Source organism: Diabrotica virgifera, chromosome 4 (genome assembly GCF_917563875.1).
Source record: "Diabrotica virgifera virgifera chromosome 4, PGI_DIABVI_V3a".
NCBI lineage: Eukaryota > Metazoa > Arthropoda > Insecta > Coleoptera > Chrysomelidae > Diabrotica > Diabrotica virgifera.
In genome coordinates this window covers 36,111,258-36,129,651 of record NC_065446.1, presented here as the reverse complement: position 1 = coordinate 36,129,651, position 18,394 = coordinate 36,111,258, and the positions used below count along the sequence as shown (strand labels likewise).

Here is an 18,394-nt window from a genome sequence, read left to right as displayed (position 1 = left end):
TGTTTTCAAATCATGATATTGAAAAGATCTTTGCAAAACAAAGAGCGAAAGAACTAGGTGAGAGATAAAATATGGTATGTAAAGAAAAGCAATACAAGAAATGTAAGAGAACAAGTGATAGAATATCAGTTATATTTAGTGATGAGTGCGCTAATAACCAGCAAGATAATGTAAAAGATGGAAAACATAACATGTTGTAAAATAAAAAGAGATGAAACTAGTAGAGGTGGGAAACTATCGACAGAAATCTATAAACTTGCATTATATTGTTAGTTTCCCACCTTTGGATGTAACGAAGGAGTTTGGCAACTGCCACTGTGACGGGAGAATTTTATAAAATTCTCCTATGACATTTTGACTCCGATACATCTAAAGATGGAAGGAAACTATCAATATAATGTAAGTTTATAGGTTTCTATTGATAATTTCCCACCTCTTCTAGTTTCATCTCTGTTTATTTCAGAATGTATTATGTTTTCCATCTTTTGCATAATTTTACCGGTTATTAGGTCATCACTGTATATTTCAAATATGTACAGAAGTGCAGAGCATGGTGCGCCCCTCAAACCAAGCCCCATAAAAATTAAAGAAAACATGTTGGCGGTCAAACAAAAATTAAAGAAAAGAGAAAACTGTATTATGAAGAACAAGAAACTAGATCTAACAAAAATGTACAAAATGACAGAAGTTATAAAATAGGAAGCTAAATTAGTTGTAGCAAAAGCTAAAGCAAGACTGGATAAAAATCTATCCACTGGGAGTGTTAACCTGGCAATGTAGGGATATGTGTATGCTTTATGTGTGAGTGTGATTTACAAAAAAAAGAGAATACAGTAAAACCTGCCATATCCGGATCAATGTGGCGACAGACCGATCCGGATATGAAAAAATCCGGATATCAAGACCACTACTTTTACAGTCACTGAAATGTTTTCTCCTTCATACATTCCAGTAATCAACGCCGTCAATAACTTCCGTCGATAGACACGTTTTATAGATTCTATAATACATTATTTCGCCATTTTTTAGTTCTTCTTTTAGTGCGTTGTCCAACAGCAGGACTGCCTTTCTCTGTAGATTTCGGTAGATCCAGATGGCACAAAACCGTCCGGATATGACAGCTCCGGATATGGCAGGTTGTACTGTATTTAAAATTTTACTACAGTAGACTCGTGATTATCCGAGTCTCGGTCATCCGAGCCCCTCGGTTAACCGAGGCAAAAGTAATAACAGGTGAGTTACAATTTTCAACCTTGACGCAACATTGCCGATTCAAAATCAAAAAGAGGAATAAAGCTTATGCAAAATCAAAGACTTTTTTAAACAGTAATATTGATAAGGTAAATGTTTTTATCTTTTATAGACAGTACTGTATTAATTTTGTCATTAAAATATCCATAGTTATGATTATTTACGTGTTTTTCTATCAATATAACAAATCTCAGTGTTAACCGAGTTTTTCCGTATCCGAGGTAGTCACGGTCCCAGTTACCTCGGATAATCGCGAGTCTACTGTATTAATTTTGTGCTTAGTTAAGCTGGAGCCTTAAGATCTGTTGGTGCAACCAGGTATAAGTTACCTTTTCTTAATAAAAAAAGATAAGATGTGAATAAATTTTGATTTTATTAACCTAATACTATCCTCAAATTATTTTTTTTCTGATGTTCATATTCGCAAAACATTCGCACAAATCTCGTGAATACGAATAATCATTACATCACTAATAAATATAGAAAAATATGAAGAGATTTTAAGACTGACAGCAGAAGTGTGGCTTCACGACTGTCATATTGTTATTATCACTTTGTAAACAAAGGTTGAAAAGCCAGGATTTTTGCCCAATCTCAAGCTTTTTTAATTACTATAAAGTTGAAATTTTGCTTCCTCTGCTGCTTTTCTGCATAGTATAGTGTTTTTAAGATAGTACCACCATAATTTTAAGAGATCGCACACAGCAGGTGAGAGTAGGTTGTTTTAATTCAAATATAATTCATGTGACATCAGGAGTACCCCAAGGAGCTCACTGTTCACCTTTGTTATTTAATATATTTATGAACGATATAGGTATCAGAATGTTTTAGAAATTGCGATTTCCTGATGTTTGCAGATGATTTGAAATTATTTAAATCCGTAGATTCAAATGTTAATGTAACATTAATTCAAGAAGATTTAGACCGGTTGAGTATTTGGTGTGAGAATAATATTTTGCATTTAAATGTTGCTAAATGCTGTTATAGAAGCTTTTTTAGGGGTAATAAAAAATATGATACTTCTTACACAATTAATGAAAATGAAATGTCTTATGTTAAAACAATAAAAGACTTAGGAGTCACATTTGATGAGCAGTTGCGTTTTGTGCAACATATAAATAGTGTAACAGTAAATGCATCAAAATCTTTGGGCTTTATCATTCGCAACTGTCTGAGACAAATGAAATGTTACAAAAGTGTGATTTGGATTTATTTAATGATGGTTTTAATAAATTTAGTGGTAAAATAAAAAAGTTTCTATCAAATTAATGTTAAAATTATTATGGTAAAATGTGTCTTATTTATTAAATATGTAATCTGATTTCAAATTTATTACCTCCAAACTTTTTGTTATATATATGTTTCAGTGTTTTTATAATTATTGAAAAAAAATCTAGTCAGGACATCTTGTTATTGTTATAGTAATCTTTTAATACATTAGAGTAGAGTAGAGTAGAGTATTTATTGGTAATAATGTACAAATGTACTTTTACAGGTCAGCAATAATTAAAATTGTCTAAAATTACATTAAAAGTTGACAGTACTTCAGTAAAAAAACCTATTACTAAAATTTAAAAACTAAACACTAATTAAATTACAGGACAAAACAAAATTTAGATCTGAAGTACTCCTCAAATGAGTAGAAAGCACCCATCAGAAGATAATTTTTAATTTGTCTCTTAAATTGGTTAAAATCAAGACTTTTAATAGATATTGGTATACAGTTATAAAATTTCAATGCTAGGTATCTGGTTCCATTTCTGGTCCTCTCAAGTCGACTGAAGTCTGGTACAAGGGCATCATGATTTCTAGTCTGATAAGTATGCTGTTGTGTTTTATACAGATCTACATTTTGATGAACATACAACAGGCACTGCATAATGTACACAGAAGGTAGTGTGAGAATCCTCAGGTTTCTGAAAGACTGCCTACAATCGTCCCGATAACCCTGACCTGTGATTATGAGAATACACTTTCTCTGCTGACCAAACACCTTATCTATATGGCAAGAGTGTCCCCAGGAAAGGATTGCGTAAGTGAAAGTTGCTGTGATATGATGTAAGAAGGGTTTGAAGGGAGGTAACCTTAGATAGGTTTCTAAATAAAAAGAGTTGGCTTGAGAGCTTTTGGGAAAGTTTCAGTATGTGCCGTTCCCAAGTGAGTCCCTGATCAAGATAAACACCAAGAAATTTAGCTTCCTGTGAACAATCTGTTAAAATGGGATGTGTAATGGTGTTATGTCTTAGGGTAAAGTTCACTGTTTGTGATTTTGAGTTATTGAGAGAGAGACGATTTGCCAAAAACCATTGGAACAAATTGCTTTCTGTGGTCTCAAGATCAATATCACTGATTTGGGAAGGGTGGTAACTTTGATAGCATGTAGTATCATCAGCAAATATGACTGTGCTTACCGGGCCCTCTTGTGAAAATCCCAAGTCATTTATATAAATGAGAAATAATATTGGACCTAGAACTGACCCTTGAGGCACTCCATACATCAAAGGTTTTTTATCAGATTTAAGCTGGTTAAAAAACACATATTGAAATCTATCTGATAGATAAGACTCAATCAATTGAATATACATAGGATGAAAATTATAGGCATGTAATTTTTTAAGAAGAATACTATGAGTGACACAATCAAAAGCTTTAGTAAGATCAAGGAACGAGGCAAGGGTATCAAGAAAGTTTTCAAATCCTTCCAAAATACTGCCTGTAAAATGATCGATAGCAAGTGTTGTTGTTTTGTTTTTTCTAAATCCAAATACTTTTGACTTGTATGTATATTCTAATGATTTAACTTTGTAAGACTATATAGGTTATACTTATAACTATCCTTTGTACTTTTATAATTATTGTTGTTTTATACCTACGTACTCTGTAAATGCTATATGCGTAAATAAAATTTTGACTTTGACTTTGACTTTGAGACTATCTGTAGGGGCTTTAAGAACGGTATATTATGCTTTGGTTGTATCTAAAGTGGAATATGCATCTACTGTATGGTCTCCACAATACCAAGTTTATTCTACTAGGTTGGAGAGATTGCAGAATAAATTTTTGAGATATTGTGCATACAAATTAAACATACGCATTACTAATCATGATTATACCTATATTTTAAAAACACTCAACATGAATTTATTAAAAACTCGACGAGATAACTCTGATTTGGTATTTGTGTTTAAATTAATAAATGGTTTAATTTGTTGTTCTGAACTTCTCCAATCTATTAATTTATATGTTCCCTCCAGAAGTCTCAGACATGTTGATTTGTTTTATATACCTTTTCATCGAACAAACTATGGTATGCATTCGCCCAATGAGAGAACACTAAAAATTATAAACGAGAATAACTTGGAAATGTTTGGTGTCTCCTTGGCTGCTTTTAAGAATCGGATTAAAATAGCTTGACAGGTACTTTTTGTTTATTTGAACTGATTTGTGTAATAGATGTAATATGTGTAATGGATAACTATTAATATTTCGTGTTTGTTTAATATGTAATTCAGATTTATTTTACTCTAGTTTAGTAGATATTACAGAGATTGATTTTATACTGTATGTGTTGTAATGGGGGTAATCCCGTATATAAATAAATAAATAAATAAATAATTTCTATAAAATATAGTTTTTTAGTGATATTCTTCTTCTTCTATTTTCTCATAATCCTTAGTGCCCTTCAGGGTGTCGGATGTGATATTCACCAAGCAAAAGTTAGGAACTTTTATGAATCATTGTATTTTGTATAATAAAAATGGTAATGTGCTTTGCCCAGGATTTTAAACACTATAGTGAAAGAGGGATACATAGATTTTTTTGTGTTTCCAAAGGATCTGGTTGAAAAGAAGAGGTAAAGTTGAAATTTTGCTTCCTCTGTTGCTTTTTCTGCTTAAGTATAGTGTTTTTAAGATAATACCACCATAATTTCTATGAAATAGAGTTTTTTAGTGATATTCACCAAGCAAAAGTTAGGAACTTTTATGAACCATTGTATTTTGTATAATAAAAATGGTAATGTGCTTTAGTGATAAAATATAGTGAAAGAGGGATACATAGATTTTTTTGTGTTTCCAAAGGATCTGGTTGAAAAAAAGAGGTGGATTTCATTACTAAGGTAAGAAAATATAGTGAAGAAAAATAACTGAATTTATCTCCTGTGGGAGACAGCTTACAAATTATGCTACCATAGAGGTGTAAAATTATCGATAGGAACCTATAAAGTTACATTACATTTTCCCACCTTTAGACGTCTGTGACAGGAAAATTTTATAAAATTCTCCTGTCACAGTGACAGTTGTCACACTTCTCCAGTATGTCTAAAGGTGGGAAAGTATGTAATTGAATGTAAATTTGTAGGTTCCTATCAATAATTTTACACCTCTAGTAGTTTCATCTCTTTTTATTTTTTCACATGTTGTTTTCCATCTTTTGCATAATTTAACAGTTATTAGGGTGCTCATCACTGTATTTTAAAACACCGAAATTTAAGAGAAATAAAAGAGTCCGAAACAATTTATGCAGCTTAGTTAGTTTCTAATATAAAAAAAATGGAATAAATGACTTGACATTATCAATAAACTTTGCATCATGTCATTTGTTTACATACTAGAGTTGTTTTCATAATCCAAGAGCATTTTGATTGTATTTCAACATTATTATTAGAATGTTGATATCTATGATGTTTTTACTGTGTACTTTATTTTATATAATAATAGAAAGGCAATTGTCTGTATTTTTTAAATGATTATAGTTCATGATTATAATCAGTGTTATTGAAAAATACAGGAAGTAATATTAGTGATTTAAAATGTACTGTACTGGTTAAGCTCATCTCTATTTAGTCCTAGAGATCAAGGAAGTTTTTTGCACCACAATTTTCTAAAAATATATGACAAAATCAAGAGTGTTAACTGAATGTGTGGAGAGACAATTTTAAGAGAAAGAAGATACCTACTTTTTGGTTTATTTTTATCCATGAGCATTACGTGTTCGTGCTTGTGCCACGCCATGGACTACACAAATGGAATAAGGGTATCTGCTTCTTGTTGTTCTGAATCTCAACCCACGGCTGATTGTATGGTCCAGCCGGGGTTAACATAAGATGATCCACCTTAATGGCAACCAACTTCCATGCTGTCACTGGGTAAACAATCCCGCGTGCTTAAGGCCACTAACCTCCCGCTTTCCAAGGCCAGCCGATATTATGCTTTCACAGACACAGCCACTTCCGTTTCGAGAGAGACGAAGACAGAAAAACAACAACCAGTCAATCTGAGGGACACAACATACTTCGATTATACGATTCTCTCTGGTACTTAAGAAATATTGCGGCACAATTGGGGTATATTGCTTAGGCCGCATGATATACACATATTTAATTTTATATGAATTGAAAACCAACCGACTAAACCTGATTGAATGTATCAAAGTTCACTCCCCTTGTCGCAAGGAATGGACTGATCGTTCTCGATTGACGACAAGACAGTCACAGCACTTCACTGTACACAAGAAAAAACTCGGAAGCACTACTGAGCAAAACAATAACAAATGTGCACGCATAGCACATTGATAAATTAAACCAAATCTAGGTTAAAATAATAACTAACAATAAATCACTCATAGTTATTAACACGCAGAACTACTGTTTTCAGGCCCACATGTAGGTATTTGGATCATTCACCTTTATTACTGTTTTCCACTCCACGTGTGTTAAATTCTCACTTTCCGGGGACTTAAAATTGACACTACTGATTCAGGATATCAACAAACTCGTATAACACTCAATAATTTTCACAAATTCACGCTCATTACCCTGTAATCAATTAAATTATTTTATTTTGATGGTGTAGCACACCCCTAAAACGCAACAACATGGCAACTCTCAACTAAGTAGAACCAGTGTTGCCAAGTTCAACCAGCGTCTTCTTGATTTAAAAATCTATATCATATAATTCTTCAAAGTAAATCATTTTCTTTCTTAATTAATAATTTATTACAAAGCCCTTTTCAAATATTTTCAATAGTAAAATTGGCTTAATTAGAAGAAATCTGAACCAACGTTTTAAAATTATTATAAATATGGCAACGTAAAATCGATCTAACTGTCATCTACTTGTGATAAAATCTATGACTTTGACAAAGGAAATCTACCATTTTCAAATGTTTGTGAACAAAAAGGAAGCGATCTGTAATCTTTTCACATTTTCACGAAAAATTATAGCAGACAATTATTGTAAACAATTTTGAAATTCTCGATAATAATTTTAAACTTTAATATACATATGGTCAATTTTTGTTTCAGGCGAACAAACATTTTATATTTGTTTTAAAGTTTCGATTTCGAATTCCTTCTCAGAGATGGCGCCACTATTCGGCTAGATACATCTCTGTTCCACAAAATATTAGAATTTCCTACTCGTAATCAAATAAATAAAATATGTAGCCAATATTAAATTTTGTTGTTGAAAGACCGTTACATATTTATCTTACAGAAGTTAATTATAATGCTTCACGGGACAAGGATCTATGATGATGTGTCTGTCGTCTGACCTACAATTACCGACATCTCTCGGAAAATTTGATAACCTATCAGTCAGAGCGCTATTCTTTTAGTAAAAAAAAAACGAAAAAAACAAAGTTCGGGGAAATGGAAAAGAAGGACAATTTTGACAATTAGACCGGACAGTATCGTCGCCCCCGCTAGCGAAATTATTCTGATTCGATTTTTTTGCACAAACTTACTCAAAAAGAGGTCCTTATAACATATCCACAGGGTGCCGGGCGGTACCGTGGTCGAAAAACAATTTTTTTAAACAAATTACCAAAAATAATTTTTTCATTTCGAATTTTTTTAGATAAATTGGCTTATAGGGCTTTTCATTCACAGTCATTTGTTTCGAGCTTCTGTCATATGTCGTATAATCCGTGTATATTAATATTATACACAGATTATACAACATATGACAGAAGCTCGAAACAAATGACAATCGATGAAAAGCCCTATTCTGAGCAAAAAAGGTCTCTTGTCATTTTTTTCTAAAATTGATTGTTGTCGAGTTATATGAGATTAAAAATTAGAAAAATGCGAAAATAGCAATTTTCAAGTCTTAATAACTCGAGTAAACATTATTATTATGAAATTCAAAAAGTGACCAAATCAAGTTTCAAACCCCTTCTTCAAGGTCCTGAAGAGATCTTTGTCAATACATATTTGATTACAAAGCTGTTATTTTTAATTATTAACAATTAGCGCTATAGTCCAGGATGTATCCGTCGCTCCCGTTAGTGAAATTATTCCGATTCCATTTTTTTGCAGAAACTTACTCAAAACGAGGTCCTTATAACATATCCACAGGGTGCCGGGCGGTGCCGTGGTCGAAAAATTGTTTTTAAATTCACAAAAATATCTTTTTTTTTATTGCGAACGATTTTTTTTGGACAATTTGGGTTATTCTGAGCAAAAAAGGTCTCTTGTGATTTTTCTCTAAAATTGATTGTTGTCGAGTTATATGACCATTTTCGCATTTTTCAAATTATAAATCGCGTATAATCGACAACAATCAATTTTAGAAAAAATCAAAGAGACATTTTTTGCTCAGAATGTCCCAAATTATCTAAAAAAATTGTTCGAAGTGAAAAAATTATTTTTGTGAATTTGTTTAAAAAAAATTGTTTAAACAATTTTTCGATCACGCCACCGCCCGGCACCCTGTGGATATGTTATAAGGACCTCGTTTTGAGTAAGTTTCTGCAAAAAAATGGAATCGGAATAATTTCACTAACGGGGGCGACGATAGATCCTGGACTATAGCGCTAATTGTTAATAATTAAAAATAACAGCTTTCTAATAAAATAATGACAAAAATCTCTTCAGGACCTTGAAGAAGGGATTGGAAACTTGATTTGGTGACTTTTTGAATTTCATAATAATAATGGTTTAATCGAGTTATTAAGCCTTGTAAATAGACATTTTCGCATTTTTCAAATTTTTAATCGCATATAACTCGACAACAATCAATTTTAGAAAAAAATGACAAGAGACCTTTTTTGCTCAGAATAAGCCAATTTGTCTAAAAAAAATTTGTTCGAAACGAAAAAATTATTTTTTTTTTTGTTTAAAAAAAATTGTTTAAACAATTTTTCGACCACGGCACCGCCCGGCACCCTGTGGATATGTTATAAGGATCTCTTTTTGAGTAAGTTTGTGCAAAAAAATCGAATCGGAATAATTTTGCTAGCGGGGGCGACGATACTGCCCGGTCTAAATAATTGTTTTTGTTAAAGACCATTTGATTGGGCCAGACGTAAAAGGATTTAAGTGCAGTTTTGATAGTTCTGAGATAATCAGCTTCAAATTTGTTTGAGTTTTATAAATTCTAGGAGCCATTAAACTAAAATATTATGTCTAGTGTACCGGGTGTCCCAATAAGAATGGCTCTCGGCCATATCTTAGGAACCGTTTATAGTAGAGCTTTGAAATAAAAAATTTTTTAACAAAAGTTGCCTCAGGAAAAGCCTGGAAATTATTTTCATAATTGTGGGACTACCGCTAGAGGGCGTAATTGAGTATCAAAAATTAATAAATTTTACAAAATTTTCCCAATGAAGGGGCACTGGAAATCCGATTGTCGTATTCTTCATAAAATTCTACGCATATTTGATTTGACAAGTTTAGGTCTACCTTTGAAAATAAGAGGTGGGGGTGAGTGGGAACCTTGTTATGAAAAACTGGCTGTGAGTCCGGTTCTGCTTAATCACATTTTGCAAACTTGGTCTTGTTGAAGACAGATCTTTTTCGTCAATGTAAAAGTTATGATTTCGAACCAACTTACCGAGTAATATGCCAGCTAGAAGGCGTTATTTAATTTTTTTCAGAAATCTAGTGTTCTTTGGAAAATATTAAATACAAACATGCATTTTTAATACCATATTACAAAATTAGACAAAATTAGCAACAGAATAGCGAAAACCGCATGTTAATACCTTTTTTCTATCTCGAGATATCTTACAAAACGTGTAAATTTAAAAACATAACTGTTACTGTCACCGGTAAACGAAATAATTCATTAAAAGTAGTGTGCTATGAAAACAACAAAGAAACATTTTCCAGCTGTCAACGTATATTAGGTCTTTTCAACGCTTCTCATTTGTTTCGAGCCTCGTTCATATCTCGTATATTAATATTATACACGGATTATACGGCATATGACAGAGGCTCGAAACAAATGAGAAGCGTTGAAAAGCCCTATTACAAAGAAATAAAAACAACTATTTAGTGATGACATAAACGTTCAAATTTTTGCCCATCATTTTCGTTGCAAACATTTACTCTTTCAAGAGTAGATTGAACAGCAGTCTCAATTTCTGCTCTCGATATGCTTGGAATGGCGTTTAGTATTCTCTGGATAATGTATTCTAGAGTAGTGTATGATGGGCAACAATTTGAATATTTAGGTCGTCACTAAGTAGTTCTTTTTGTTCTGGGTTATATTTAATTTTAATAATATTGTTTCTCTTTATATTGTTGTTTTAATTAATTATATTTTTATACGTTGACATCTGGAAAATGTTATTTTGTTTTTTTCCACAGCACACTACTTTTCATTAACTTAGTTTACCGGTGATAGTAACAGTTATGTATAAAATTTACACGTTTCTCGAGATATCTTGAGATAGACAAAAGGCATCGACATGCGGTTTTCGCTATTCTATTGTTAATTTAATCTAATTTTATAAAGTATGATTAAAAATGCATACTTGTATTTAATATTTTCCAAAGAAAACTAGATTTCTGAAAAAAATTAAATAACGCCTCCCAGCTGGCTTATTACTTATTAGGATGGTTCAAAATTATCACGCTTACATTGAAGAAAAAGATCTGTCTCCAACAAGACCCAGTTTTCAAAATTTGATTTAGCAGAACCGGACTTACAGCCATTTTTTCATAACAAGGTTCCCATTCACCCCCACCTCTTATTTGCAAAGGTAGAGTTAAACTTGTTAAATCAAATATGCGCAGAATTTGATGAAGAATACAATAATCGGATTTCCAGTGCCCCTTCATAAGGAAAATTTTGTAAAATTTAGATTTTTTTATTTTTGATATTCAATTACGCCCTCTAGCGGTGGACCCACAATTATGAAAATAATTTCCAGGCTTTTCCTGAGGCAACTTTTGTTATAAAATTTTTTATTTTAAAGCTCTACTATAAACCGTTCCTGAGATATGGCCGAGAGCCATTCTTATTGGGACACCCGGTACAATGTACTATAAAATTATAAAAATATAAAGCTATATTATTACTCTTACTATATCCTTCCTTTTTTTCAATTATTAAAAAAATGTACTTGAATCGGTACATGGTGTTGATAAATGCTACTGGTAAAACGGTTCAAGTGCAGATGTTTACTACATATTACTCATCATTTTTATCCGAGCTGTTATCCATAGTGCAACTACAACTGGCACGTTGCATAATGGTAGGGGAGCAAAGTATGCTAAATGTGCAGTCACTGGAGCGCTTTGGGGACATATTGGCTTGTGAAGAGTAGGTCCTAAAACCAAAAAAAATTAAGTAAAGTTTTCCATTTTAGTGGGCGCTTGCCATTTTTTAATTTAATTTTCCATTTCCAACAATCGTTTTTTCCGATTATAACGCCATCTATCCATTATTCGAAAAAATGTTTCGAATAAAAGTTACTTATTTTTACGGAAGGAATCCAAATCTGCAATAAAAAATGAGGGCTCCTATTTAAGATTTTAAAGTAACCCCCCACCCCACATCCATGGGGGGTCGTGTTTAGTACTATTCGATAGATTTTTCAAAAATACTGAATAAGTGTATTTTACAGTTTTTCGATCTGATGTTCATTTCGCGAAATATCACGGGATTCGTATTTAAAATATTAAATTTACCCCCCACCCCTCTCCGTGGGAAGTCGTGTTTGGTATCATTCGATAGATTTTTAAAAAATATTGGGCACATATTTTTTAGTTTTTCGATCTGTCATTCATTTCGCGAAATATTCGCTTTTCTCTTGTGAAACTTTGGGACTCGCCCATTTCCTTAAGCCCGGCTCAAATCGTCAGATTTTTGAAATATACACTCTTTTGCATGTACTTAACTTACCTTATCTTAATCTGACAATTTCGAGTTTTTTTAAGGATATATTTTTTTTTCGGGCCCCCCTTAACGAACTCCCCTGTGTTAAGAGCCAATATATGGTAGAGGTACATCTGCAGGGTACCAGGTTTCCCCCATATGCTAATCTGACGCGCTCGAGTAACTGCAAAAATCCCCGCTTGGGCTCCCCTACCATAATACCTAATTAGTCTTCAAAATTGCTCACAAATCTAATATTTATTTACTTGAAATTAATCCTGTGTTAACATTATGTTTACGCATTACAGAATACTAAAAAAAAAGAATGTGTGTGTACTTTGTACGCACGTAAGAAGTTATACTTCTGTTATATTATGATTTCGACAAAATAAATATACTTTCGAACAGTTTATTTATATTTTATTTAAAAATTAAACTAATTTTTATTTACTACCTTCCAAAAATTTTTATTAAAAAAATACCAAAAATTAAAAAATAATAGAAAACACACCCGGATTCGAACCGGGGACCTCTTGATCTCCAGTCAAACGCTCTACCACTGAGCTATTATACTCCTTTTGTTTGTGCGGGTGCGGACTACGAGATTTCTCAGACAATGGGTCTATTTAATAAAAAGAAGTATTTGCTTTTACTTCCTCGTATTTAAGTACATATTTACTTAATAGTAATTGAATAAAGCATTAAAGAAATGACTTTATTCAATTAGTATTAAGTATATACTTAAATACTTGTAAGTAAAAGCAAATACTTCTTTTTATTCAATAGACTCATTGTGTCAAATAGACCAAGTGAAGTATAAAAATACTGTAAATATTACTTTTATTATCTTATTCCCGAAGTAGACAAATCCAAAGATACAAAAATTATAATAAATAATTTACCAAAAACACTAATATATTCTTTGCACATCCTTTTTGGACTGATACATACATAACTAACATTTAGCAATGAACTCCATACTGTATGTGTGCGCATGCGCACAGATTAATAAAAATTCACTCCCAATGGCGCCTAAAGAAGTATAACTTCAAAAAGTTTTGTGGTAAAATGATTCAAGCGCACTGAAACCCGTTTATTACTATTTGTTTTTACAGCATACTAAAAATAGTTTTGTGGTAAAACGGTTCAAGCGCACGTTAAACCTATTTACTACCAAAGCAAACTGTAATTGTTTTCAGTGAACTAAATGTAATGGAGAGAGATGGCGACTGTAGGGCGAAATGTGCTTAAATCCTTTTACCACCAAGTTATAATACCATTTAAGTATGCAAATATGTACTTAGAGTAAAATTTTAAAAAAGTGCACTTAAACCCTTTTACTTCTAACCCCCTCAATTATTGTTTAGGAGTTTAGAATATTCCGGATACCTATTTAGCAACTTTTTTAGTACACCAATAAAAAGAAAACTTCATAATGTAATGCAGAAAATTCGCTGTTATTTTTGAGTTATTGACAATAATAAGTGCACAAAATACAATTGTTTGGAATTTTTTAGGTACTTACCATTAAAAAGTTAATAAAATCCCAAAAAATACTAAAATAATTTAAAATACATAAGGCAAAATCGTTAAAGTCTTGTAAAAATCATTTGATTAGGTACCATCTACAGTTGGGTTTATCCCTGTTGAGCTTGAATTTTCATGCAAAATGCGAGTGGCATCATTTGAAAGGTATTTTTTTTTCTCTACAGGACCCTCAATTTTTTTTAATTTGCGGAATCACTTTAAAGATAATTTTGGATTTAACTAATGTATAATAAATTTGTTAAGTCCAAAATTATTTTCAAACTTATTACGTAAATTAAAAAAAATAGATTGTCGCTTAGAGAAAAAAATTACCTTTCAAATGATGTGCCACTAGACCACACTTGCTATTAAAAAAAAAGTGGGTGTCGACGCGGGGCAGTAGGGGGTTACATTTAAGGGCATGAATTTTGCAAGAAAATTCGTCCGCCTCCCATTAAAAATTTACTTGTTTTTTTTTTAATTTTGAAGAAGCTCTTGGTTTCTGAGTTTATGGTGGGGTCAAATTTTCGTTGGAACAGACTGTATATCTAAGCTTTAACGATAAAATCATTAGTTTTCGAGATATTTGAAGTTTTAAATTAAGCGGCACAATACTATAATCAAAATATCTGTGCCGTTACATGTTTAACTTCAAATATCTCGAAAACTAATGAATTTATCATTACGAGCGAAGAGTACCTATATATTATTTACATAGAGTATTGGAGAATAAAAAAATTGCGCTAAAATAGCAATTCCGCCAGTGGCGTAGAATTTGGTAAGAGTCAACCATTCACTGTCTGCTGTCGTACGCCTCTGGTAGTAGCCAGAAACGTTTATTTATCATAATTTGGTAGAATGTATAGTACCTACACTTTTTGGCAAGTATGGCAAGGATTTGTTTGTCTTAAACTACTGAGCAAAAATTGTTTTTAAATGTAACTCAGTAAGGAGCCATATTTGATTTAAGTGATTTGGGTTAAATCTTAATATTTTGAGGTTTGCTAGAACTTACAACTCAGAGATTGGATATTCTTAATACCCCGTATTGGCCCGTATAGACTAAAATGTGTAACTGTTTTGTAATATTTTATTTTTGTAAGCGTATCGTTAGAGAGTAATAGGTATATCTCTTCAGACGCAACTAAACGCGCAACTGAAGAAGGAATATGGTAGATTAAGGTTCGTTTGTCTTTCTCGTAATACGCTTACAGACTGATTGTTCAATTTCTTACATGAAGGGTACAAGCAAAGAAGGTGCCTATGACAATTTTTGCAGAAAATTAGTTTCTGGTCCCCTCTGTTAGCCAGCGATCTCGACTACCATTCTATAAATTCAATCACCGCCATGAACGTGTTCAGTCAGGAATAATAACATATTTTAATTTCTCTAGTCAGGCTTTGAAGGTGGTAAGTCCGCTCGGTCCCGGCGAAAAAAGTGGTATGTCATATTGTACACGTAGGCTGATGTCATCACTGTAATTCCAGCAAATTTAGTAAAGAAACGAGTTTTCGTCAGTGCATAAATAATAAAAAACACCAGAGAAACTTAACCTTTAAAATCATTTTTCTCGAAACTTATTATTTTGACATAGCACCTTCTTTGCCTGTACCTTTCACATGCAACAAAATCTTATATTTTTTGCTGTGCAATTTCAATAATTTTCATCTTCAGTTTTAAATAATTCTTAAGCCAACCTTGACTAACACTTAGTAGTTAGTACCTAGTTATCCCTACCTTACAGGCAATTTGCAGAGACATTCGTAAACTAGACAAGAATAGTCAATCTCTCTCTGATGTTAGCTTTAGTTGGCAACACATCTCTTCAAGTACTTAACCTTTCATCTCTGGGTCCAACTATTTACGTGAACCTTTCTCTGGGTTTGATTATCGCTGAACAAACGCTGTTCTTCTCTCTGTAGAGTATAAGACGATGACGATAATCCGATATAGACAAACCGTGAAACCTCGTATGAGAATCAACCGCGTGTGAAACAGGCAAATGTGACGTGATCGATGCGCGAATGGTGAAACAGTGACTTAATAAGATTTTTTATAAACATAATATTGTCTGTATATCATAATCGCTCTCTAAATTCCACTTGAACCAGCAACTAAAAACATACCGTCCACACAACTGAAATTATATTAATAATTTCATATACAGTGATGAGCGCGCTAATAATAACCGGTAAAAGAACGCAAAAGATGGAAAACATAATACATTGTACAATAAAAAGAGATTAAACTAGTAGATGTGGAAATTATCGATATAAACGTATAAATTAACATTACAATTACATGATAGTTTTCCATATTTAGACGTCTGTGACAGGATTATTTTATTAAATTTCTCCTGTCACAGTAATAATTGTCATACTCCCATAGCTATAATAACTAGTAGATTAGGCAACGTATGGTCCGCTCTGTGCATCGAGGTGTAACGCCAAAATTAAGGATTGAATGGTCTAGCCATCTTTGTCACATGCGCGGGATCGCTTGGTTAAAAGAGATACATAGACCACCGATCGACTGCTTCCGCGTTACGCTTTTTTTGCTCAGTATGCCTTGTCTACCCTTAATATGTCTATGCAGGGCCGCGTTTAGGTCAATTGACGCCCTAGGCATTCTCTAGTAGCCGCCATTCCAGCTTGTATTCTTTTTCTCATGATCATCTTTCAGTGCGTCACAGTTTTTCGATTTCTCTCTAACGCATTAAATTGTATGTGACAGAAAAAAAGGCACGTCTGTGAATACTTTGGTGATTATTCTAGTTTGTGATTATTCTAGTTGTCGATAGATGGCGCCATAATAAAAAAAGAATTATTTATTAAATAAAATAATACTATTATCAATATAATCTGTACAATTTATAAGACTATACAAATGAAAGAAAATACCATTTTATAAATGCAATAGACACAATTGATTTGGTTTTATTCCAAATTGAAAATAAAATTTGACAACTGTCAGATTTAACTAAAATGTCACGTTAGAATAAATGTCATAAATGTGTATTATCACGGACTTACCTTTTTTTCTATAATTTGTGGCGCACTGAAAAATGTTCATGAAAAGGAGAATACCATTTTTGCGAAAAAAAATTGCAAGCAGATTTTTTTATTTAAATAAAAATACATAAAAATTGTCATTCCAGTTCGATCACATCAGATTTCTTTCTTGATTTTTCTTTGTAAAAGTCATCTATAATGTCGTCATAATTTATCGCCTTTGTTACGTCACTTTCTATGGACAAAATCGACAAATTGTTAAGAAGTTGTTGCGTCATACTTGATCGGAAATTATTTTCATGACTATTTTCAATTCTCGACATTTTCGAAAATGACCTTCCAGCGGAAACGTTGGTTGGAAACTGGGAGGCACAAATAAATGTGCAAAGCAATATCAAAATTAGGGAAAATATCTTTCAATCCACTCTTTTTTAAATATTTAGATGTCAATTATTGGTGATTGGTGAATTTATTGTGGGTATCCAAATGACCCTTTAAGTGAATGCATTCATGTCATGTATTATGAATGATGTATGTAAGTATCTATTAGTGCAATCGGTGAGGGTATTTGGCTCCGAATTCCATCATACTGCATCAATTTACTTGATATTTTCACTGTAAGTAGGGAATAGCTCAAGAAACAAAGTCTACCCCATATCCTATGGCGCTTTTAACTTAGGGGTGGTTCCCACCCGTTCTCGGGGGTGGAATTTTTTTTATCAAACTAACACTGGAAGTGACCAGAGAACCTAATTCTAAGCAAAAACTGTTTTATAAATTTTTTTGAAAACTCAATACTTTTTGAGTTATTCGTGGTTAAAAATTTGCCATTTTCATTGAAAAATGACACTTTTCGGAGACTATAAAAATTGTGCGTCTTACGAAAAAAACTATATAAAACATTTTTGTAGTTTATGAAAAATCGGAGAGATTCATTTTTTTATAAATCTTTTAGTTTTAATAAAAAAAGGGATGGTAGGTGAAAAAAGATTTTTTTTGATGCATGCTCAAATCGGTGTATTCAACTTAAAATAACAGAGAAATGGTCGATTTTAGGGGTATAATGCTACGAATACCTTTTGTAGCGCTTGAAAATACATTTAAGACTAGAACTGTTAAATGTCAGTTACATTCAAACTAAGCAAGATATGGTGCAAAACACTTATGACTAATGTATTTTAAGGAAAAATGAGTATAAAAATTGAAATGCATCGTTTTCCTTCTGCTATAGTATTATTTCTATATTCAAAAAGTTGAAATGGTTTGGAGTTAAAATGAATGGTTTTTGAAAAGAATAAGATCAAATTATAGAGCACATTTTTAAATTTCCTTAAAAATCTTCATTTTTCTCTATGTAATTCGAAAGTGATAAGAGATACGTAAAAAAATACCTTACAAAAATGTAGATTTTCTTTTAGATGACAATTTTATTTTTCTTTCATTACTGTATCTCATTATAATTTTCGAGTTACATGGAGAAAAAGGAAGATTTAAAAAAA

General features: G+C 32.2%; 1 protein-coding gene and 1 non-coding gene across 3 annotated transcripts in view; both read right to left on the bottom strand.

Annotated features, from left to right (window-relative positions):
- Window positions 1-7,153, bottom strand: part of LOC126882987 (serine/threonine-protein kinase minibrain) — an 89,841-nt gene extending 82,688 nt beyond the window's left edge. Inside the window, exon 1 of one of the 2 annotated variants that reach the window (XR_007697446.1) lies at window positions 6,209-7,153. Coding sequence is in view for 1 of the 2 variants with exons in the window: in XM_050648135.1 (XP_050504092.1) it covers window positions 6,209-6,263 (55 nt within the window). In the remaining variant the exon portion in view is untranslated. The remainder of the gene's footprint in view (window positions 1-6,208) is intronic. The other variant, XM_050648135.1, reaches the window with a different exon arrangement.
- A 5,705-nt stretch (window positions 7,154-12,858) lies between these two features.
- On the bottom strand, window positions 12,859-12,931 carry Trnas-gga (transfer RNA serine (anticodon GGA)). Its single transcript has one exon. It is a non-coding gene; the product is annotated as a tRNA-Ser (tRNA).
- Between the last annotated feature and the right edge of the window lie 5,463 nt (window positions 12,932-18,394).